The 24,040-nt window shown below is 47.5% G+C and overlaps 1 protein-coding gene across 3 annotated transcripts in view; it reads left to right on the forward strand.

Moving 5' to 3' along the window:
- Positions 1-2,666: 2,666 nt before the first annotated feature.
- Tmtc4 (transmembrane O-mannosyltransferase targeting cadherins 4) overlaps positions 2,667-24,040 on the forward strand; it is a 50,400-nt gene continuing 29,026 nt past the window's right edge. For 2 of the 3 annotated variants that reach the window (XM_048341129.1, XM_048341131.1), the window contains exons 1-5: positions 2,667-2,730; positions 8,343-8,558; positions 12,898-13,013; positions 14,650-14,866; positions 16,944-17,031. In XM_048341129.1, the coding sequence (XP_048197086.1) occupies positions 8,397-8,558; positions 12,898-13,013; positions 14,650-14,866; positions 16,944-17,031 (583 nt within the window). In that variant the 5' untranslated portion in view covers positions 2,667-2,730; positions 8,343-8,396. Of the gene's footprint in view, positions 2,731-3,767; positions 3,788-8,342; positions 8,559-12,897; positions 13,014-14,649; positions 14,867-16,943; positions 17,032-24,040 lie in introns of those variants that run through there. The other variant, XM_048341130.1, reaches the window with a different exon arrangement.

Below are 24,040 nucleotides of genomic sequence, written 5' to 3' on the forward strand. Positions count from 1 at the left end.
ACGTATCACCATGTCAGCACTTTATTGGTTGAGATCAGATCTCTCAAACTTCATCTCACTACCTCCGCACCCCCATTAGCCGTGAATCACAACCCTTCTAACATCAGCTTCCTAGAGATGAGAATGTGGATTGTATGATCAGTTCTAATTACAGCAGTTCTGCTTCTCCTGTCCTTACCAGACTGAGCCAAAAGCAAGGATAAGCCATGACCTGCCTGGAGGAGCCATAATGGGAGGCATAACCACCTTATTATGGGTAGGGAATAAGGGGTGCATTGTGTGGAGACAACTGAAAGACAATAATAAAATGAACTAACGTTTTTGCCTGCCTTTTTTTTCCACCATGGTGCCGGTGATTCTATGTCAGTCACAGTTGTCCTGGTTAAAAAAAAAAAAAAAATTAACAACTGGCTCCCTGGGTAAAGATGTAGACATATATATATGTCCATATATGAATTATAAATGTTATTGACATGAATGTGTAGCTCACAATTTACAAATAATAATAATAAAATGCTTCACCTTAAATTTCATACCATTGTCATAAAGTACTCTTGTTGGTTTTTCCCAGACTTCTACCTGCATCCAACCAATGACTACAACTCAACTGTGATTTAACAAATGGGACTGCATCTTAACCCACTTTCTTCCAATAAATGTATAGCCCTTAAATCGGGTCTATGCGACCTGTTAGAATGTTTCGCACCTTTGCATGTGTTAAACTCAACAGAATTTCTCTGAGCTTCAGTGATAAGCACAGCCCTATTTTAGGTTTTCTCATCACTTTCTTAAGTCTAGAGATAATCAACGGAACAAATCCAGCCTGATTTGTAATGTTTGTTCATGTCCCTGGAGTAATCATTCCCCTATGGCCAGAGCTATCTTCCAATGTGGCATCATAGGGTGTGTTCCGAAGCCCAGGCACTGCTGAATACCATTGTGGTTGGGTATTCCTTAGTCAAAAAAAGCTCAGGACTGGAAGTGTTTCAGATTTCAAAGATTTTTAAATTGGGACTGTTCCATAGAATACTGAATACTAAATGACCATTTCCAATGTGAAAAATCTGACATTTGAAATGCGCCAAAAACTAAGATCGATTATTACTCAAGTGATTTTTTAAAAAAAAGTTTGAATTATAGATTTCCAGATTAGGGATGCTCAGCCTATGGGTAAAGAGTGGAAACTTAAACAGTGGACACACTTAAGAGATGTTAGGAAGGAAGAATCCTGGGGATTTGTTAGATACCGCGTGAAGGAAGCGTTTGGAAAACATCTGGGGCTCCGGATATCACAGGGCAGCAGGAGGAAAGAGGAGGAAAAAATGGGGTGAACTTTGGATGTGTTCCATTTGAAGCGCTTGAGACACAAGGAGAAAACTAGACAAACGGCCCAGAGCTGCAAATTTGAGATGTATTGATTGAAATGCTGGCAGCATATTCCATCATGGAAGGAGAAATGCTGAAGTCAGAGGTAAAGACTGATGATGCCCTTTACAACTTAGAGGTCACCCAGCCTAGGCCAAGGCGATGGGGCACACAGCGGTGGACGGACAGCCAGTCTGGGACACGTTTGGGCACAGCAAGGACACAGGCCCTGAAGATGCAGAAGGACTTGGAGGGGGAGATGAGGTAACACGGGAAAGCAAGGCGTAGCACAAGCCCAGAGTGGAAATCAAGAAACGAGTGGGGCTGGAGACAGGAAAGTGCAGGGGTTTCCCCGCGACTTGGTCCAGCCAGCCCGGGGGGAGGAGGCGGCGGCATCCGGGCGAGCACGTGGAGGGGATGAACTTGGAAACGATGAGGCGCTGAGGGTGCACAGATTTCCGTCGGAAGGAAGAGTCTGCACCGGTGGAGGCTGCGGAGGGCGGGCGCCCCCACCCCGGCGGCTCGCGGGACGGGAAGGCGGGAAGTTGCTGGGTTTCTGCAAGCCGGCAGCCACGGCGTCTCCGGGCGGGCAAGTCGGGCTCGGAGCGGGGCGGCCCCGCGTGGGCAGGGGCTGGGGGGGGGGGGGTGCGTGGATGGCAACGTGGCCCTGGGCAGGGTGCGGAGCCTCTGCCGGGCTGCAGGGTCCCGGGGGTGGAGGGGGGAGTGGGGGAGAGCACGCACTTCCCGCGTCCCCCCCCCCCCCCTCTGCGGGGCCGAGCGTGGGGACGCGCGGCTCCTCCCGCGTGGGGAAGTCTGGAGTTGGGGGGAGTTCCGCAGGGACACTGCAGTCCCGCCGCCGAGGGCAGCGCGCTGGACAGGCCCCGGAGAGGCTCCACGAGGCCCGCCGCCGGGTCCCCGCCGCAGCCCGCCTCCGCCAGGGCCGCCCCTTCCCCTAGGGCCACGCCCGGCCCCGCGCCCGCCCGCCCGCACGGCGCGCCCCTCAGCTCGCTTCCTCCTCCCCGCCGGAGTCCGTCCCGCCCCCAGCGCCTCTTTGGCCTCCTACTAGCGCCCCGGGGTCTGACGTCACCCGCCCATCCACCAATGATGGAAGAGGAAGGGGGCTGTGATGTAAGTGACAGGAGGAGCCGCCAATGGGAAGGCGGAGAGGGCGGGTGGGAGTGGGTGTGTGAGGGGGAGCGCCCGCGCGTGGGGAGCCGCGGGCGGCGGGGTGCGGGGGGGGGGGCGCGGCGGGGGTGAGGCGGCGCGCGGGAGGCCCCTCCCCTGCCGGCTGCGGGCGGGCCCCGGGAGCCGCCGGAGTTTACGCGCGCGGGAGGGAGATGCGGCCGCGGCTGGGGCTCCTTGCAGGTAACGCGCGGGGCGGCCCCGGCAGGGCCGAGCGCGTCGTGGGGTGTGCGGAGTTGGGCGCGGAGTGCGCGCGGGCCCCCCCCCCCCCGCTGCGTGCGAGGGTCCGGGGGGGGGCGGCGTCCAGTCCTGAGGCCGGCCGTGCCGCCGGAGGAGTTGGGTCTGGGACCCGGGCTGGGGGGTGGGGGGAGCCCGCTCAGGGACGCGGAGGGGCCCGGGCGTTGCGCGCACCGGGGCTAGCACCTGGGACAAAGGGGCGGAGTGGGGCGCGCGCGCCCCGGAGCCGCGCCCCGGACTCCGGCTCGGGCCGTCCCCCTGCGGGGCCCAGGTCACCCCGCCGGCCCCGCGGGCACACTCCCCGCCTGGAGCGGCCACTGGGCCTCGGGGTCCCCGCGCCGGGCCGCCCGCTGGCCGAGGTGTGGGCGCCGGCACCAGGCTGGCCGCCTGCCCGGGTCACCGGGCGGCTCCTCGGGCGCTCGGGGCGGGCGCGCGGCGCTACTCTGCCCCCTCCCGCTGCGGGCCGGGAGTTGGGCAAGCCGGGCGGGTGGTGCAGCTTCGGCCCCACCTCCTGCCAACTCCCCACCCCCCCCCCCACCCCGACCCCCGCGTCGGGTCTGGATGTTGTGACTGTGGGCTGTGTGTGTGCATGTGCGCGCGCGCGCGTGTCTGTGTGTGTGTGTTCTTATTTTAACCACACACAAAAGAAGGGAGAAGGGACGAGCAGAGCCACTGAGTCATCCATCCACACTTTGCTCTTCCCCAGAGCAGATGGATGATGCTAGGAGTGGCTAGAGTTAGTAAGGAGTGACTGGATCCCCTCCTGGCCCCTTCCCTCTGCCTTCGTGACCCAGCCGGCCGGCTTGCACCCGGTGGAGGTGGGATCGAGTGATGCTGGCGGGCTGCGTGGGGATATGGCTACAAGATAGCAAGCTGCAAACTTTGTGGGACAGGAATTAAATGTGGAGCCGCACACAGACATCCTTGCTATATATATATGGGCAGCCCTGACCCTAGCGCACCACTGAACTAGGAAAGAGGAAGTCAGTCACCACACGACACGGTTGGCATCATTGTGTTCAGCGTGGCTTGGAGGAGGGTGGTGGGGATGGCTGGCTCCCTTGGCTACAGACACTTGAGGTAGGAACCGCAGTTACCGGTCTCCATGGTGCTACCACGCCACAGAGGCTGGGTTGAAACCAACCTGGTCTTGAATCAGACTTTCAGAGGCACTGTCACGTCTGTCCTAGCCTTACAGAGAGAAGGGCAGCTGGCTGTGTGGATGGATTGTTCCTGATGAGATAGAAAGGCCAGACCGAGGCCAGCTGCCCTCCCTTGCACGTGGAAGAAGCTTCTACAATAGGTGGCCGCAATGAATTACTTAGATTGGGTCTCACGCTTCTGTGTACTGCAGTCCAGGCTTTTGTGTCCACTATCTCTGTGTTCACATTTTAGTGCCATTTGGCTTTTGGAGCTTATTTGAGCCCTTTTTGACCTTTTTAGTCATGGTTGATTAATTAATTTTAGCCCCTAAAAACAGAGGTTTCATATTAGAATTCTGAGGAATGGAACCCTGCCAGAACCGAGGCAAGGTCCTGCCCAGTCCCCTCCACAGGGGAACCTGTGGCCAAGGAACTGGGCTCTCAGGGAAGACATAGCTTCCCGGCCGGATGGCACCTGGAGAAGAGCGGTGACACGAAACTTAGGGTCTAAGCAAAACATGGAAGTGTCCCTTCTGGTTTCTTGACATGCTTCTTTCCCCAGTGTCAAATCTCATTGTGGATCAAAGGTCTTTTCTTGTTGGAGGAAGAGGAGCCGAGACCGGGATCACTGTGGTGGTACAGGATACAAACATGCCTCACCAAGGATGGCAAGCGTGGTAGATTATCCGATCATCTGATGGGCTGTTGTTGGCCATTGGTGGGCCAATGGCTGTCCCCAGGAGTAAACATGACATGGGTATTCCCAAGACAAGGTCAGGGACTAGGCACCAGGAACTAATTTCTCCAGAATCATAGCAAGAACAGGAACCAACTGCTTACATGGACATCACTAGCCTTACCTTACCTTTCTGAAGAGAGCAGTAGTACTCAAGTTACTGATGCTTAGGCACACCGAGAAAGCTCAAGGTCATGCAGCCACCAAGTCTATTTGTGTCTATCTCCAGAGACTTTGCTCCCAACTTGCTAAGCCAGCATTCTGCCACTTGAGACAAGTCTCAGGTACTTTTTACTTTGGTTATTTTGGGGATACGGTCTCACTTTTTCCCCAGAGCCAACCCGGACCTTGATCTTCCTATTTATGCTTTATGACCACCATAGCTGAGATAACAGCCTACACCCAACTTTTCCTGTTGCAGTGGAGTCTTGTGAACTTTTTGTCTGGGATGGCCTGCAACTGCAGGCCTCTTAGTCTTAGCCTCTCTCATAGCTAGGAAGATAGGAGCATAAGGAAGACAGGAGAATACTGTCATGCCCAGCTCTTGGTTCAGATGGGGTCTCTCAAACCTTTTACCCTGCCTGGCTAGGGTCCCAGGAACCAAAATGATCCCAACTTTAGCTCCCCAATTAGCTAGGATTACAGGTGTGAAACACCACTGGCAACATTATAGATTTTTTTGGTGTGTATGTGGCATTTGCTATTGCAAGACATTTTCTGAACTATTCTTGCAAACATGTGAACAGTAAATGAAAAGGGCATTCGTGAGTATTTTCAGTGACAGCAAAGAAGTAGGAGCCTTCGAGATGTAGGAGTCTCCTGAGAAGGAAATACAGGATGTGGATGTAGATGGGAAGAGGAGAGAGCCTGCCAGACTGAGAAATGGTGCCAAGGGCCTGGAGGGCAGAACTACACAAACTCCGTGTTCCACTCCATCCCTGCAGAAGAGAAGAGAATCATTCTGAGATTGACTCAGGCATCTGTTGACTTTACAGGGGTGGAGGCCTGAGCTACTGGGGCACTCCAGAGAAGGAAGTCGATGTTACATCTGCACTGGTTGTTGCTTCAGTAGCAAAAATGAGTCTGTGGTGTGACCATGTCGAGTCTAAGATGAAGAGACACAGTCATTAACATAGGAGCACAGTAGTCTCTGAATCAGTAGTCTTCCTTAACAGCTATTTGAACTTCATAGCACACTTTTATGGAGTATTCAAATATTGGTACTAGCCCTTGAACTAAGAGCCTGAGCACTGCCCCTTAGCTTTTCATCAAGCTGGTCTTCTGCCATTTGAGCCAGACCTCCACTTCCCATTTCTTTTTATGATTAATTGGAGATAAGCTTCTACTGGACCAGTCTCCCTATGCTGGCTTCAAACCGTAATCCTCAGATCTTAGTTTTCTGAGTAGCTTGGAGTATAGGTGTGAACCACCAGTGCCCTATAGTCACACAAGCTTTTGGAGCTCCCAGCTGCTGTCTTACACTCTTAAAATTGGTATAAACTATTTGTTTTCCCCTATGCAGGTTTTCCCAAATCAAAGAACACCTTTATTCCTTCTGTGTAAAAGCACTGTGTCTTCCTAGCGTTCTTTTTTTTTTTTTTTTTTTTTTTTAAAGCAGCAGGAGCAGTTTCTTTAGCTGAAACGTAAACACAGTAATTAGGGTCTTCATGGTGACCTGAATTGTGTTTGTAACTGTAATCTGGATTTAGGAAAAAAAAAAGGCTGCAGAAGTAAGTGGATGGTTCTCCCAGCATGGTTTACCTCAGGTGATTTGCAGTGGAGAATTGCAGTATTTTGTCTCTGGATTGTAAACTTGGACTTTCTGCCTCTGGAAAGGATCAGTATGGTCACAGAATGGCATACCCTGCTGGCTATTGATCTGTCTCCACCTTTACTGAGACTGAAGGCTGTCGAAAAGATGCCTGTGAGCCTCGGGTTCTTACTGGCTAACTTCAAGCCGATTTGCATCATATCCGATATCCACTTGAAAATTTGGAACTAACTGGAGCTAAACTGCCTCCCAGGCCGGGGGTTCCCTTCTACTCCCTTAGTAGGGTAGACAAGAGCCCTGACACCTGTAAGCCAATAGCAAAGGAGGTTTTTTTTCCAAAAAAAAGAAAAAAATTGTTCACTCTCGTGGAAGAAAGTATAGTTAGAATTACCAGTCTCCCTGAGCATCCATTACTGTCCTCATGACATCTGTGTAAGCATAGATACTCTCCTCCTTGCTTTGGAAATGAGAGGCATCCAGAGAGCATACACACTTAAACAAGATGGGAATCGAGCAGTTTGACCCAGCTATGGTCCTGGCAAATCTACAGAAAACAGCTGTCAAGGTGTGGCAGAGACATAGAGACAGATAAACCTGATTTGCCTAGTTGCAAATTTGTTTGACTGAATCACAGGTCAGGAAGCTGTTAAGACAGACAGTTCTCACTGCTTAGAAAGTTCTGGAAGTTAGGATTAGAGTCATGCACAAGTCCATACAACTACTAGCCAGACTGGAACAAAATATTTTGCTTGAGCCAAGTGCCAGTGGCTCACGCCTATAATCCTAGCTACTCAGGAGATTGAGGTCTGATGGTCAAGGTTCAAAGCCAGCCCAGGCCAAAGAGTCCAAGAGAGCCTTATCTCCAATTCCACAAAAAGCCAGAAATGGAGCTGCGGCTTAACTGGTAGAGTGCTAGCCTTGAGCAAAAAAGCTCAGAGACACTACCCATGCCCAGAGTTCAAGCCCCAGAACCAAAATACAAGGTATACATTTTAATCTTGATTTTCACTTGAAGTTTATGTCTTCATATAGAATCGCTTCACCTCTTCTGCTCTGGGACACAGATTAATTAGCTTTTTCTGGGACAAAATATTTATCCCAAAGTCATCAGTTCTGTGTGTGTGTGCGCCACTAGCCCAGCACCCAATCACAGGCATGTGTCCTTGCCTCAGGATTTCCCTCTCGGATTTCCCTCCGACTGCAGGTGAGCCTGCAGAATATTAGCTATGTCAGAGTCAGGGCAGTGATTTACATACTGTACCCTCCCCTGATGCCCAGTCTACCCATGCCGAACAGTTACTGATTTTTCTTGACTGGACCAAGTTGACACTAACTTTTCTAAAGCTTTGTAATCTGGATTATGGTGTTGACAAATACAGCATTCCATGAAATCATTGTTTCTAAAATAGAGCCCATTAACCCAATGACATCTAATTCTGTGTGTGTGTTTGCTTGCCAGTATTGGGCCTTGAACTCAGGACCTGGGCACTGTTCTTCACTGTCATTCAAGGCTAATACTCTACCACTTGAGCCAAAGCTCCACTTCATTAATTGGAGAAAAGAGTCTCATGTACTTTACTGCCCCGACTGACATCGATTCATGATCCTCAGACCTCATTCATCCAGCTTCCTGAGTAGCTAGGATTTTAAGTGTGAACCACAGACACCTGGATGAATGTCTAATTCTATAGTTGTAATGGGGCCTAGGAATCTATCTGTGTCCTGGGTGACTTTTCTGCCCACTAAAGTCTTTAAGAGCCACAACTTAACATTTTTAATGGTGACATCCTATGAAACCTCAACATACATTACTATCTAGCTCTTATTTGCTTAAAGTAAGGATGGCTACTGCGGAAGCATTCCTAACAATGCGTTAATAAATATTTATGCAGTGTTATTTTTCTTGCAGATTTCTAACCAGCATAATGCTGGAGCCAGAGGCTGACAGCCCACAGTTTTCAAAATGGCCGAGCTGGACGCTGATTTGGATCACATCATCCCATCCTCTGTCCTTGCCCCTTTCTGGGCCAAGTTAGTAGTGGGATTAGTTTCCCTCTTGTGTTTTGCACGGAGCTATGATGGAGATTTTGTCTTTGATGACTCTGAAGCTATTGTTAACAATAAGGTTTGTATCTTAACACTTTTCTGGGAAACCTACTGTCCCTACCTGCCTGAGTCTCAAATATCTTTTAAGTTAATGTAGTAGTCTGAGTTTTACTTATTTATTTTTGTGCCGGTACTAGGGCTAAAACTCAGAGCCTCACTCTCTCACTTAGCTTTTTTGCTCAAGGCTCACGCTACCACTTGAGCCATACCTCCACTTCTGGCTTTTTGTTGGTTAATTAGCGATAAGAGCCTCAGATTTGTCTGTCCAGGTTTGACTTCTAACCACGATTTTCAGATCTCCACCCCCTGGGTAGCTAGGTTTACAATTGTGAGCCACTAACACCCGGTTTAGCGTAGGATTCTTGATTAGATTTGGGTTAAGCATTTCTTTGGGCCCCAGTTGTGCTATGCATTTCCTTTCTGACTCTAGCTCTGTCTCTTTTTTTTTTGTATTATCGCCATAATTCAGAGTCTGTGGTCTGCCTCCCCTTGCCTAACTCATGAGGTCCAATCCATACTTGTTACAGAAAGATTCCAAGACAGGCGTATGTCAGGTATTCTGGTTGAATATTTGGGGTTTTACGAAAAATACCAAAGCAGTTGTCACCCTCCACCCCACCCCACCCCCTCAAAGGAGGAAGAAGGAAAGAATATCTTGTATTTGCTGCCATGACAGGTGGGGGTGAGCCGCCACTGAGGTAAGGCGTGTTCTCAACCACATCTGCTGGGGTGGGCAGCCTGCTCCCGGGCATACACCCTGCAGCTCACATCCTTTTTAGAGACTGCCTCTTGCTGAACTTGGAGAATCCAGCACAGTGCTGGTCACCAGTTGCAGCTGTGTCAGTCCAGGGAAAGGCAGAATTCTCTTTCACATGATGACCAGAGTTAGGAAAGAAAAAGGACTTCGTGCGAAAGAAAGGGAACTATTCAAATGTGCTAAAAAAGAGAATGAGAAATGTAGGGGCAGACAGTGGAAAGCCCAGAGGAGAAGGAGCTTGGACGCGTGATGGTTTTGTGACCTGTCGCCTGTGTGTCGGTTAGCCAGCAGTTTATATATGCTGCTTAGCCAGTGGATGGGACAGGAAGGAATCACCTGTCTCTCCAGAGGGCATGTAATCATGGGAACTCTTTATAGTTGAATGCTTGTAAAAACTTCAAGCTTTGGGTTTTACCACATGAAGAAGTCATTTTCCTATTTACTGGTGTCATGGAAAACTATGTGACATGCATATCTGCTATAAGGCATCTTGGGAGATGAGCGCAGATGTTTTATTTGTGCCATTTTGATGGCACAAACAGCATTATTGATAAGTCTTACCTTTTTTTTTTCTTCTTTTTTGTTTTCTTTGAAACAGTGTTGTTTCAAAGTCCCAGGCTGGCCTGGGACTTATTTATCGTGTATCCCCTGTTGACCTTGAACTAGTGAGCCTCCTGCCCCAGCCTTCCAGTGTCAGGGCATGTTACCACCATTACTAGTTGATGTTTACATTTTTTGTTTGATTGATTGATTGATTGCTGGCTTGCTATTGGGGGTGGGGGTGGGGTTTGAACGCAGGGCCTTGAGCTTTCTAGGCAGGCACTCCATCCTTGAGCCATACCTCCCAACCCTTTTTCCTGGGGGAGTGGGGGCTATGGCTCAAGTAGTTACAGCACTTTTTTGCCCAGGCTAGCTCTAAACTAGAATCCTCTTGACCTCTGCCTCCCAAGTTCATGTACACTTTTACGTGCTTCACTTGTTCTTTCCTTCAAGTTCACCCATCAGTTACCATAGGTGACTGGGAGTGACTCAGTAGCTCTAAGCAACTAGATCCTAGGCTCCCCAGTCACAGACTTACTTTTCTAACCAAGCTTCATCAGTACTTCATTTTGTGAGAGTGGATCTATGAACTGTGAATTGGGAAGTTCCAGACAGTGGGCAGGACAGAAGTGTGGGGACGGCAGGGGGTGGAGGGGGTCCCTGGGCCTCGCTCCTGTGTGAGGGGAGGCGAGCGCAGCCTCTCGTGGCTCTTGAGTGTCTCCTGGCATGCCTCTCTGTGCTCCCTTGTGCTGACTTGCCAGGCTTGCTTTGTCCTCCCCTGCTTAATGGAAGTCATGTCTGCCTCCCTGGCACCCGGCCTGTCGCGGGGTGAGCAGGCTGCTGGTGGAGTGGAAGACTGTCTTCCAGATGCCTTTTTCTGGCTGTGCCGAGTCGCCTTTTTTTGTTCCATGAGATGATGATCTTCTTTGAAACGGTGGGATAGGAGACATTTCAGACCCAATTGGTTGTTGCCATCAATCATGCAGAAAAATTGACCCGCCTTTCTCTCGTGCGCCCTGCGGTATGTAGGCTGCGCCGTATCAAATATTTAGAGCCTCCCCGGTGCTTGTTTCCTGTTGCGAGGGAGAGTGGATTGCTGGGCCTCACCCTTCACCACTGCACCAGCCCTTCGGCCATGAGTCAGAAGTTAGGTAGGTTCCCGCTTCTGTCACTGAACCTGCTAAGTTAGTTGATGGATTCCATGACCATCACCAAACACTGAACCAGCTGCTGGGGTGGGGATTGGCCAATTGCCTAAGGCCTCTGATTCAGATCCCCAGTAAAAGGCAGTGGGTGCCAAGCAACCCACTTTGTGTCTGTCCCCTCTTCTCAAGACTTTTTCTTTTTTCTTTTTTTTTTTTGGCCAGTCCTGGGCCGTGAACTCAGGGCCTGAGCACTGTCCCTGGCTTTTTTTTTTTTTGCTCAAGGTTAGCACTCCGCCACTTGAGCCACAGCGCCACTTCTGGCCATTTTCTGTATATGTGGTGCTGAGGAATCAAACCCAGGGCCTCATGTATACGAGGCAAGCACTCTTACCACTAGGCCATATTCCCAGCCCCTTCTCAAGACTTTTTCTTTGGAGCATTAAGTACCTTAAGTATAAGGCTTTGAGCTATACAGTATAGACCTTTGCTGCTCCTTGAGCCCACCTGGTATTTGACACCTGTTGTGTGGGGCATTCTGGTGTATGTTAAAGACTGCGCTGTTAGGCAGCTGGCACCTGCCCAGGCCCTCCTATCAGGTACTCACCTGCTGAGCCCAAGGGGAGGTGAAGAGATGAGGGCCGTCTTGAGCAGGTGTCCAGTGGCGTGACCTGGTCACACTCCCTGGCTGCCTCGTGCCTTCCGGTTTTCCAGCACCCTGGCAGGTCTATGAGTCTCCCACTCCCCTGCCGGGGCTCCCTCTGTTCAGGGAAGCACAGCGAGTTTGGTTTCTGGAAAGAGGGCTCCCCCCCGATGGACTGGGTAGTGCATTGCATACCCTAGTCTTCCGCTTTAAGGAGAAAATTAATAGTCACGTTCGTTACTTTTTCCCTCCTTGTCGACGATGCCTTTCTAAATCACAATGGTCCCCTGTCTGTCTCCCAAGTGCTAGGGTTTCAGGCACACACCCCCACGACCAAATGAAAAAAAAGACACTTTTTTTTTAAGCTTCATTAGTATTACCTCAGCAGCAAGATTTTTGTTACTGTTTACAGAATTTTATCTTTAAAGCACTTATGGAAGATGTCCCTTCCCCCCCTCCCCGCCCCAATCTCCCAATCTCCTAATTGTACTTCACTCGTCAAAATGAAAACTTAAAAAAGTAACTAACCACACTTTTAATCTTGGGGTTGTTTTTGTAACTAGTCTTACTGTGTGAAAGATGATCTTGATCCTATTTAGCTGACTTGTCCACTCATTCAGCATATATATTAAACACCTTTTCTTGTTGTTGTATACTTCTGGTACACCAGGCCTATGATCCAGGCCTTGCTGATCCTCAGCCTCATGGTACAGACACGGTGGTGATTATAAGCTACCAGTGTGCCCACAGTTACAGGAAATGGGACCAGAGTGACAGGTGGGAGAAGTCCGGGATCCACGCACGGGGGTCAGGATCCACTCAGGAGCCAGCCAGTTCCACAGCCCAGCCGTAGTCGGTGGAGTGAAGCCGTGGGGAGTTAAGGGTGACTGAGTTGTCCCCAGAGGCCTCTGGGTGAAAAGCCTCTGTGGTGAGCTCACTGGGGTGGGGCAGGCGTGCCGAGGCAGCGGCGTGCGCCAGTGGGGGCTGTAGAGCAGCTCCGTAAGGACCTCAGCTTTGTTCCAGGCTGTGGGAAGCCATTGGCGGCTGTCAGGCTGCCTGGGGTGGAGCAGCCACCCAAGACTCTTATCGTATAGACCATATCTGCAGGAGCGCCCGCTGCTCAGAGGCCTGCTCCATGCTAGGCAAAGGGAGGTGGCGTTGGTTGGCACAGGACCCGCTGCATTGAGGATACACAGGAACTTTCATGGGTCAGCTTGGTGAGGGCTGGGGAAGAATCGTATCTCTCTTATCCTGATGTCCCTGATGTGTCCTGCAGGATCTCCGGGCCGACACGCCTCTGGGGGACCTGTGGCGTCATGACTTCTGGGGCAGCAGACTGAGCAGCAACACCAGCCACAAGTCCTACCGGCCTCTTACCGTCCTGACTTTCAGGTGAGGTGACAGCTCGGGGCTGTCCGAGGCTTCTGTGCAACATTGCATGACCGTGTCACCAAAAGCCCCGGTGGGGCCAGTCAGTGATTCCTAGGTAGGCAGAGACACGCCTGTATTCTAAGCATGCCATACTCGTTTCAAGCCTCAGAAGGTGAGCCCAGGGAGACTCAGAGGAAGAGCCTGAGGAAATGTCATTTCCAAGTGCTCGCTCCTGCAGCACGCACAAAGACCGGGAAGCTGCAGAAAACGTTAACACAGCCCTGGGTGAGGAGGATGCTCAAATTAGTGAGGGCTCCACACTTTGTTCCCTTAGATGCACCCTTTACTGCCTGGCTAGCACCCAGGGAACAGGGGCTATGTATCAAAGCAACAGGAGGCTTCTGATGAAATTGCGGGGAGGGGGCCCTTCCATAACAAAAGTAAGGTCGAAGTCACAGTGAACAGATGACAATGAAATTAAAAACTACCTTCTGCCCCTATGAATCAGGGAACAATTGCATCACACAAGTCTCATTACTGTACAAACATTCTCATCCATACCTATTGGTTGGGTTCATTTAAATACTTGTGCGTAGATCACTCAGAGAAGCACAAAACAGTGGATTAGAACTACCAGCCTCTGAGAAGCAGTCAAAACTAGGACTCACAATCAGAGAGGAGGAGGGCAGGATGTTAGTTGAGAAAGGCTGGCTAGCTTGATGTTAGGAGCACTGCTTCATGGTTAAGGTGCACGACCCTTAAATCCAGGTCCTGAGTGGTAGCTCCAGACAGTCTATCATGTCATATTAGGAATGCAGTCCTTCCTTTTTTTGTGTGGTACTTGGGGTTTGAACTCAAGGCCTTACATTTGGTAGGCTAGTGCTCTACCACTTGAACTAATCACCAGCCCTCTTTTGCTTTAGTTATTTTTCAGATACAATCCCACACATGTGCTGGGCCAATCTCAGAGCTCAACCCTCCTCCTTACAGCTTCCTACATAACAGGAACGACAGGTCCACTTCCATGCTAGGCTTGTTTGTTGAAGTGAGTCTTGCTGGCTTTTTGCTGGAGCTACCTTGGAACTGTGGATCCCTCCAGTCTCTGCCTCCTGAGATTACAGGCATGTGTCATCATACCCAGTCCTAAGTGCTTCCTTTTTTTTTGCACTTTAAAAATGATCTTGCTGGGCACCAGTGGCTCCATGCCTAGAAGTCCAGCTTCTCGGGAGACTGAGATCTGAGGACACGATTCCAAGCAGGAAAGTCTGAGGCTTATCTCCAATTAACCAGCAAAAAGTCAGAAATGGAGCTGTGGCTCAAATGGTAAAGTGCGAGCCTTGAGCACAGAAGCCCAGACACAGTGCCTAGGCCCTGAGTTCAAGCCCCAGGACCGGCGCACACACACACACACACACACACACACGGCACACACACATCTAGCTTTTCTTTCAGTGTTCCTTTTCCTGAGACATAGCCATTTCTTCCACTCTCCCTTCTGTGGTCAGTCGTGCTCACAACATTTCAGGCTGTTTAGCTAGACAGGCATTATTACCTTGGGGCTGTTTTCACCACGGAGGCACCAAGTCTTCGGGCTGTTGTTGCTGTTCCATTGAACGCTGTCCATGCATCCAGTGTGACCATCCTGTGTCCGCTGTAGGATCAACTACTACCTGTCGGGCGGCTTCTACCCGGTGGGTTTTCACGTGGTCAACATCCTCCTGCATGCCGGCATCTCTGTCCTCCTGGTGGACGTCTTCTCGGTGCTGTTTGGTGGTCTGCAGTACACCAGTAAAGGCCGGAGGGTGCACCTGGCCCCCAGGGCATCCCTGCTGGCAGCCCTGCTGTTTGCTGTCCATCCGGTGCACACCGAGTGTGTAAGTACCACGCCTGCGTGTGACATCTGCAAGTGTGGAAGAAATCCGAAGGTGTCTTTGAGCCGTCTTGGTCACTAAGACAAACTTCCTTCCTGCACTTTGGTTGGTTCCCGAGTTCCACGGTAAACACCCCGGTGTGCTCTAGACATAGTCCGCGCCCTCTGCTTACAGTTGAGTCCGTTGTTTCTAGGTCAGCCACGTTTCTCTCCGCCACCCTGGGGAGACTTCATGCTGACTTCATGCACCGTGTCTGTGCAGTTTGTGTCATGACCCCATCTCTAAAAGGGTGATGGTTAATTTGCCTGGCTTGGTGGTCGAAAGGCCAGTAACAGAGAACCCTTCTTTAGCAAAGGGTCCGAGGCAGCTTTCTTGTGGTAGCTGACAGCTTTATGATTTACGAAATACTTCCTTGATACGATTGCCATCAAAACAGCATGATGTCCCATCTAGAACAAGCCCTGCTTTACAGTGAGGCAGTGGCCCCGGGCTACGTACAGGACTGATTTAGAGTCCACCATGGGTGGTCGTGGGATAGACGGGATAGACGTGAGCCCTGGGCTTCTGAAGTCCGTGCTGAGGACGTGCTGCCAGGGAGCAGCTGCTCAGGGAACCTCTCCCCGGGGGCCCTCATCTCAGGAGGCAGAAAGTGGAGGGATCCACAAGGTGGAAGGGCGGGCCCTGCCCATGGCCACTTCTCTGTGCCGTTGAGCTCATGCTGTATGTGTTCTGAGTCTAAGTAGTCACTTGTGAGGCTGGTAGGAATCCCCACCCCACATCTGCTTCATTACTGCTCCCACAGGACACTCCTGTGAGGGAGGGATTCAGAGCGAGAGAGTGAATTTCGGATTTCTTCCACACTTGCAGAGTGAATTTATGTTTCTACATCCGAAAATTCAGAGGACTGAAGACCTTGGTAGATTTGGCACTAATAGAAGAGTTCGACTAACTCTCTTTATTTGTAATTAATGACATGTGAGTTAGGATTGGTTTGAATCTGAGGTTTCTTGTTGCACAGTTGAAATGAGGAGAAAGAACAGGTGGGAAATTCTGTTTTCTTTTATTATTTTTTAATCAGCTTACATTGGTTGTACGTGTTAGGGAATTTCATTGTTGCATTTCACACACGGTTACAGTATCTCCCAATCATCCTCCCCCACCTCCATTTCTTCCTCCCACTTCCTCTTCCCCTTCCCATTCCATTTCAGCAGTTTCTCCTTGTTCAGTTTTTATAGTTGCAGGCAATGTATTTATCCCTTTCAGATGTATTTCAAAATACTTCACCCTCTATTATTTTTCCTTCCCTCCTTCCCAACTTCTAAAAAGTAATCCTTAGTTAGATTCGTGCTGATGTTTATCCATATATGTACTTATACAAATGGACATACAAATAATTATATGTACACGTATATGTATGCATGTATGTGTCCATCTTTTAGATCTAGCTTCCACGTATGAGTGAAAATACAGAATTTGGGTTTTTTGAGCTTGGCTCGTCCTGCTCGGTAGGGTATCTCCCAACTCCTTCCGTTTCTGTCTTCTGACTCACTCTTGCCCCTCTTTGGTCCTCAGGTTAACCCATTGACTCCATTTGAGCCTGAAAGTAGGGATAGATAGCAGAGGCAGCGTAGCAAGGTCATCCTTGGGTCCTTTTTGTGCTAACTGATGGCTTTTAATAAATGCATCTCCCACTTTTATGTCCTTCGTGTTTCTGAACAGGTTTTTTTTGTAATATCATAGCCTCTGAGCTAATACATTTTCAGTTAAAAACCCACTGTGGGGCCAGGAGTGGCCCAGTGCTGAAGAGCTTGGTGTAATGCACTAAACAGCACAGCTTCTGCTGGGCACGTGTTACTGGCGTGCACCTGGCACAGCTTGAACAGCCCTATGCAAGCCAGCCCACCTTGTCCAAGCAGTACCAGAGCCAAGTTGAAGAGCGCCAGTTGCAAGACAGCACCGCAGAATCCCTTCACTGTTGCACATGCATTGGGGAATGAGGCTAGTGCTGCTTGTTTTATATGTCAGGGGAATGTGTTTTATGTGTCTTACGTAAATCTCTTTCTTTTCCCCTTCTTTTAAGGTTGCTGGTGTTGTCGGCCGCGCAGACCTCCTGTGTGCCCTGTTCTTTTTGTTATCTTTCCTTGGCTACTGTAAAGCATTTAGAGAAAGTAAGCATTATGTTTGCCTTCTTAATTTTCAGCCTACATGTTGTCCTGTGAAGCGGTGTTTTAACAGGTGGGAAATTGTCTGTTTGCTCATGGTCATGAGAAAACAGGGGTCCAGAGGTATAATTTGTCCTTGACCCATCTGTCTCCTCCATTGCTTTTGTCGTAACGCATAGACCAATGATGCTGGTGCCCATGTTGATATGAGAGTGTCGCGGTCGAGGGCCTCACGTGGCACCTGAGCTATGTTTTAGAGCACATGTTGTCTCACAAGTGTGACTTCACTGATCCAGTGTGAGCCCCAGTGGCCCAGGCCCTCTCCTTTCTCTCTTGACAGAGGCACAGTGTTTTCAGTAACATCCCTGTGTTTCCCGTTTTCTTTGCTCATTTTTAAACGTGTAAAGAATGGAATGTGCTCCGTTGTCTGTAAGTAACAACTCTTTTGGAAGAATCCTGAGGTATCATGTTAATGTTTAACTTTGCACAAAGGGTGCCTGGGAGTCTCAAGAGGTACACGGTAGCCAGGTGCTGACGGCTCCGAGCTATTCAGGAGGCTGAGATCTGAGGATGGAGGCTTGAAAACCAGCCCAGTCAGGAAAATCTGGGAGACACTTATCTCCAGTGAACCCACAAAAAGTCAGAAGTGGAGGTGTGACTCAAGTGGCTTACGACCTTTAGTTCAAGCCTTAGTACTGGCACCAAAAGGAAAACGTACACATTATCCACAAACAGAATACCAGAGGAGAAGTCAGAGTCCTGTGTACAAAAGTCAGTCTCATTCTGGTGTAAGTACATGCGGTCTCCAATAGAGACGTACCAACCTAAGTTGTTCATTCCATCACCAATAAGTAGCCAAACTTTAAGGCTATTTTTTTGTACCAGAACATAGGGAGGCAATCCTAGAGAGACAAAAGTAGATGTTTGGACAAGGCTCTAGACTTGGTGTGTGTGTGTGTGTGTGTTCCTACTTATATCAGTGCTAGAGATGGAATCCAGGGCCTCTAGACTTGGTGTGTGTGTGTGTGTGTGTGTGTGTGTGTGTGTGTGTTCCTACCTATATCAGTGCTAGAGATGGAATCCAGGGCCTGCACAGGCTAAACAATGGTTCCATTGAATTCCAGCACCAGCACGAGCCCCGTATATCTTGTTTAAAATAAAGCTGGCATTAAGCCCGATGCCTTAAGAGCAGAATGTCCCCATTCTCCGTACTTCCCTGTGAACTTTGTCCTCCTGTCCCCACCTCTTAGCCTTTGCTCAGTGTCACCTTCTTTTCATGTTGGCTGTGGCCTTTGTACCACTAATTTCTTGGCTAATCTCTGCTAAATATCCCTTGGTCTTACAGAGCAGAGCTTTTCATACTCATAGGAATTTAAGTGTCTATATTTGCTTTACAGTTGGAAATGGAGTAACCAAAAAGCCAAGTGACCAAAAGATATTCATGTCATTGCAGTGACAATTCCTGTGCCACTTGCCCATATTCATGCATTTTCAGCAGAGAAGCAAACCTCTTTCATGGTGCAGGTTAAATCCAGTATTTCCTGGGATGCAAATCATAGTGCTGCTCAATCTTTAAAGTGAACTGTTTAAAGATTTGGTCTTCATACATGTTAGATCAGAATATAAAGTTTAATAAAGGCCTGGCATTAGCTATACATAAACATGAATTTCTAAAAAGGTTTTCACAGTGGAACAGACTTAATATTATTTTACAAGGACCAAAAAAATGAAGTACTCTGAAATTAATGATTTAACTAGTTAAAAAGCTCTTTCAGAGACCACATCTCTCTTTGAGTAGCCTCATTAGCCTTCTTTATAGACACAGTGTCTGTATTATAAAGCTCTGGACAATTTTTAAACTGCCTAAGTTTATTAGCAAGCAGCTCTGTGCTGAGCTCTGTAATACTGGCATTTTAGAAAATGGAAAAAAAAATCTATTCATGTACCATTTCCAGGGCTCTTTCTGTGTGTGTTTTTTTTTTCTTGTTGTTACTGTTGTTTTCTTTCTCTTTCCTTTTTCCTTTTGTGTACTTAAGTATGTCTCCAAACAAGGCCTTTTGCAACTGAATCAAAAGGCATGCTTCCTTGTAAATGCAGCACACTTATGCTAAAAACAAAAAGAAAAAAATCATTAAGTCAGATGACCTCACCGACACTCATTATTTCTGAGTACCTGAAACAAAAAGTGTTATTCTTGCCATGAGATGTTGTGTCAATATTTATATGTTTTAAATCCTGATATTTCCTACTGGAAACATAATCTGTACACAGTAAGCTTGTTAGAATCACAAAAATGTTTTTACTTTTAAGCTAATACCTTAAAATAGGCATCTCATTGGAATGATACTGAGAATTGTCTCTTGAGGAAGAGAGTCTATTCCATTGAGGAGTGGATTTGCTGTGTTACACAGTCAGTTGTTTTAATCCTAAACTATCATTCATAGCGCCAAATACGAGAGATCGAATCTCTGTTGTTTTTAACTTCCTTAGCCTAACACAAAGTACTTATAATTCCTTCATGCTTTCAGACTGATTTAAGACATTTGTTTTTCTTGGACTTAAACCTCTCAACTTACAGAGCCAGGCAGCTGCTGGACAGCCACGTCTTATGGAATTGGGGCTGTTGCTGACTGAATGCCGACAGTGGTGGACAGGTTGCTCTTTCTCTCTGCCTTCATGTTTCTTTGGTTCCTCCAATGCTTAATTCCCCCCACATTTGAGGACAGCAAGTCCACCTTTCCTTCTGCACATGGAAGCAGGCTGGGTTGGGCCCAACTTTGGGGTGTGAATCCGATGCTCATTGTGTGACTCTGGCAGCTACAGAGTCATGGCCACCTGTCAGGGTGGCACGGTTCCCGCACACACCACGACGTGCCAGTTACACTAGGCAGAGATGCCAGGGAGAGGGCTAGCTTGCACAATGTGCTTCTTTTGCTGAAAGTAGAGCTTCCCCCCTGGAAGCAGTGCCAAGTCTGAGGCACGTGCGTCATTTAATTGGTCACATCTGTTGGCACTTGTGGGTGTTAGTGCTGACAAGTGTCTCTCTGTGCGTTGCTTTGTTTATTTATTTATTTATCCACTTATTTATTTATTTCCCTATACTTCCTTTACCATCAGCCTTTACCTCCACTTACCTAAGGGGTTGAATTGTCCTTGATAACAGACCATGGACTGAATCAAGGAAGGCATTATCAAGGCAAATCTCTACTACATTCTGTATCTTAAACTGGTGAGGTTTGCTATGGTGTGTAATCATAGTCCCGTGAGTGGTCTTCCGAACATGAGAGAGGCGGCGTGCTTAAGAAGGGTGTTTTTTCCCCCATTCTCTCCTGAGTCATTGGAGCTTCAAATGTAGTAATCTGGACAAGGAGCCTGAGAATTGTGGGTAAGGGAGACATCCTGACTGCGCATGCGGAGCCATGTCCACATGAGAATTCTTGTCTTGGGAGGTTTCTTTCTGAACAGAGATCATTCCTAAATCTGACTACACGGGAGGTTAGTTTTATTGTTTTTAACACTTACTTCTCAGTTTAAAATGTGATATTTGTATTGTTCTAGTGTGTGTGTGTGTGTGTGTGTGTGTGTGTGTGTGTGTGTGTACCAGTACTATGGCTTGAACTTTGGGCCTTGTGACTCTCACTTAGCTTTTTGCTCAAGGCTAACATTCTACAACTTCAGCCACAGCTCTGCTTCTAGATTTTTGCTTGCTGAAAATGAAAGTCTCTTAGATTTGTCTGCTTGAAGTGGTTTCCAACCACATCCTTAGATCTCAGTCTCCTGAGTCACTGGTGTCCGTCTTTAATACTCTTCATGTGATTTAAAAAAAAAAACATTTTTAAGAGTCTTTTACCTAATGAGACTACTTACAGTGCTAAAGAGGTCAAAGGCTAAGTTAAAAGTGGGGGAAAAAAACTTCTGGCAGTATTTCTTTTTACACTAGGAAAATTGCTAGCTTTTTACGGTATTATTACTTCTTATAAATCCATAAGAAATATTACAATATAAGAAGACTTCTGATAGGCATGGAAATAAAGGAAACTATTGACTGAGTAGTAACTAAGTAGTAATGGTGTGAACTATTAAGTCCCTGCTGTATGTAATAAGTAGTATAGTGCTATCTACTCATTCACCTTATTGAAATCTTCAGATTTGAAATTTAAGAACGGTTAATGTTACTTGGTAATAAAAGACACAGAAGTCCAAACTCATCGAGGCTATGTTATGTGTTGGCAATTATTAGCCTTAGTCACTTTGATAAACCGAAACTCAAAGTAAATCTCAATTCAGGGAAGTATGTGGGTAAAATTCTAAGAAGCTGGGCCACCCCAGAATTCAAACCCAGTACCCTGGTTTTGTTTTACAGGGATGAACTTTTGTTGCTCACCCCAGTACTAGAAATATTTTGCCAACATTATATAGGTTGACCTCAGTTTATTATCATGAACAGAGTGACTCCACTTTTGTAAAAGGACCCTGAGACTTACATGATATAATTTTAAAATGTTAAGTCTTCTGGTGGAAAACTCAAAAAAGCACATGTACGTCCTTAGTCTTATGACTCTTGATAAAATCTTGAGTGGTTAATCTGGCAGAAATTATAGGATAGGTTAGACCAAAATAGGCAATCAGTTTATGTTTTTAAAGGTATGAATGGATACAGCTATGAGCTGGGACTCTGATTACCTAGGCCCCCCACACACACTGCTCTGAAACAGAAATAAAATGAAAACTCTCTATGTAATTTTAGATGTTTTTAGTAACCACATTATAAAAAGGAAGAGGTGAGATGCTTTTTAATAACATACCTTAATAGCTCAGTATGTCAACAATTAATTTCATTGTGCAATAAATAGAAAAATATAAACTACATCCAAAGTCTGAGAGTCAGATGTGTGTGTTACATTGTGCCACATCTCCATTGGGAGAAGGCAGATCTCAAGTACTCATTAGCAATAATGACTTGCCTCCAAGACAGAGAGGTGGGTGCGCTTCTCTGCAAATGAAGATGTTACTGGGTTAATAACTGGCCATTGAAATCTTGCCTTTGATCTGAAATTGCCACTGTTTGAGAAGTGATGCCTAGTATTTAATGATCACTAAAACCGATGAACCTTCAACAAAGAAACCATACCTTCATCTCTGATTTGTTGGGTGTGTTTTAGGCAGTGTTGGAAACTTAAAGGAAGAGAAGGACTCTTGGAAGTGTTGTAGGGTGTGAGAAGTATAAAATTATAGCAAGAACACTCAATAACTCTAAAGACTTTGCTTGCCAGGTGTGGTGGCCTGTGCCTGTAACCCCAGATACCAGAGACACAGTAGGAACATCACTCTCTGAGGCCTACCCTAGGTGAATTGCAAGATCTTACCAAAAAATACTCTAAAGCAAAAAAGGGTTGGGAGAATGGCTCAAATGGTAGATCCACCTGCCTGACAGGCTTGAGGCCTGAGTTTTAAACCTCACTTCTGTGTATTATCTATATCCTAGAAAGTCTGAGTTAGCTATCCAAGGAGAAAGCCATTTGCATTCTAGACAGGACGAGCCGAATACTAGCCCATATTTTCACATCTGTGTGGTGATTTAGCTTCATGTTAACAGGATGCCTTCAAGAGTAGTTCTTTGAGTATTTTAGTGGGGGAACTAGGAACTGGTTTCCTATCAAAGGCCCTGGCCTATGGGGGGAAAAAAATTAATCATGTTACAGTAAAAGACAAGCCAATTCCACTTTTCAAGAGATTTGCTTTTGAAATTAAGAGCAAGGAACAGTAGGAAATTTTGTTTAGGCAAAGAAGAGAAACGCAACTTATAAGAGTGAGAAAGCTTTAAGAAAAAATGCAAATCCAGATGGGGCACCGGTGGCTCACGCCTGTCATCCTAGCTACTCAGGAGGCTGAGATCTGAGGATTGTAGTTCAAAACCAGCCCAGGCAGGAAAGTCTGTGGGACTCTTATCTCCAATTAATCACCAGAACACCAGAAGTGGCCCTGTGGCTCAAGTGGTAAAGTGCTAGCCTCAAGCTGAAGAGCTCAGGGACAGCACCCAGATCCAGAGATCAGACCAAAAAAAAAAAACCAAATCCAGATAAAAGATTGAAGTAGGCAGGAAGCAGAGTAAGTGCAGTGGTCTCCAGTGAATAGCTGGACTGAATGTTTAGTCAGCATGAAGACTCCTTCTTATTCTGGGTGTAGAATTTGGGTGTGGCTGTCTTTTATACTACCATTTATTCATAGATGATAGTCAGTGGGATCCGTCGTCACCATCGAAGGCTCTCCATACAATCTGGTACTGTGAAAATACCCTGAAATGGTCTGGCTTGTCCTCAGGAGGACTTGTTCCAAGAAGAAAACCACCCAGCCCTGGCAAAGGCCATCCCGCTCTGCTATGTAACAGAAGGCCGAGGCTTCCATTGTACAGGCCGGGGCATTGAGGACCGTGGTCACTCTGGGTTGTGCCGTTTGGAACTCTGTTGATTGGTCAAACTTGTGCACACTTTGTCAGAATCATACCCGAATAGGAATTAATCAACATGTTACTACCTTTAAGGTTATTTTGACCTTTTTTTTTTTTTTTAAGCTTAGTGGCCTGACCACATTAACCTGCTAGTGAGGGTTAGCAAATGCCCAAATGGTAGGCCCACATAACCTTGTAATCATGCAGGAGTCATGCGTATTATAATGGGCTTCTTTTTTAAGTTGTTGTGGTTATAATGGTGATCTTTTGGCATTACATTACATATATATAACTAATTTCTACAAACCTTAGTATGCTTGATGGAACTAACTATGCTGACTTATACATGCATATATCCATATACGTACACACACATTGTAACTAGAGCTTGATTTCCCAACCCCAAGCCACGAAAACAACTCAGGTAATTTAGTGAGGCAGAACTTGGGCTAGACATAAGGCAGAACATTCTTTAATGACTCAGAGTTTTAAGACAGATTGTGTTCTAATAGGTTGTGCTTTGAGTTTATTTCCAAGGCTGAAGTTCCTCAAGTCAAGGGCAGGTGG

Source organism: Perognathus longimembris, chromosome 3, assembly GCF_023159225.1.
Source record: "Perognathus longimembris pacificus isolate PPM17 chromosome 3, ASM2315922v1, whole genome shotgun sequence".
In the NCBI taxonomy this organism is placed as follows: Eukaryota; Metazoa; Chordata; class Mammalia; order Rodentia; family Heteromyidae; genus Perognathus; species Perognathus longimembris.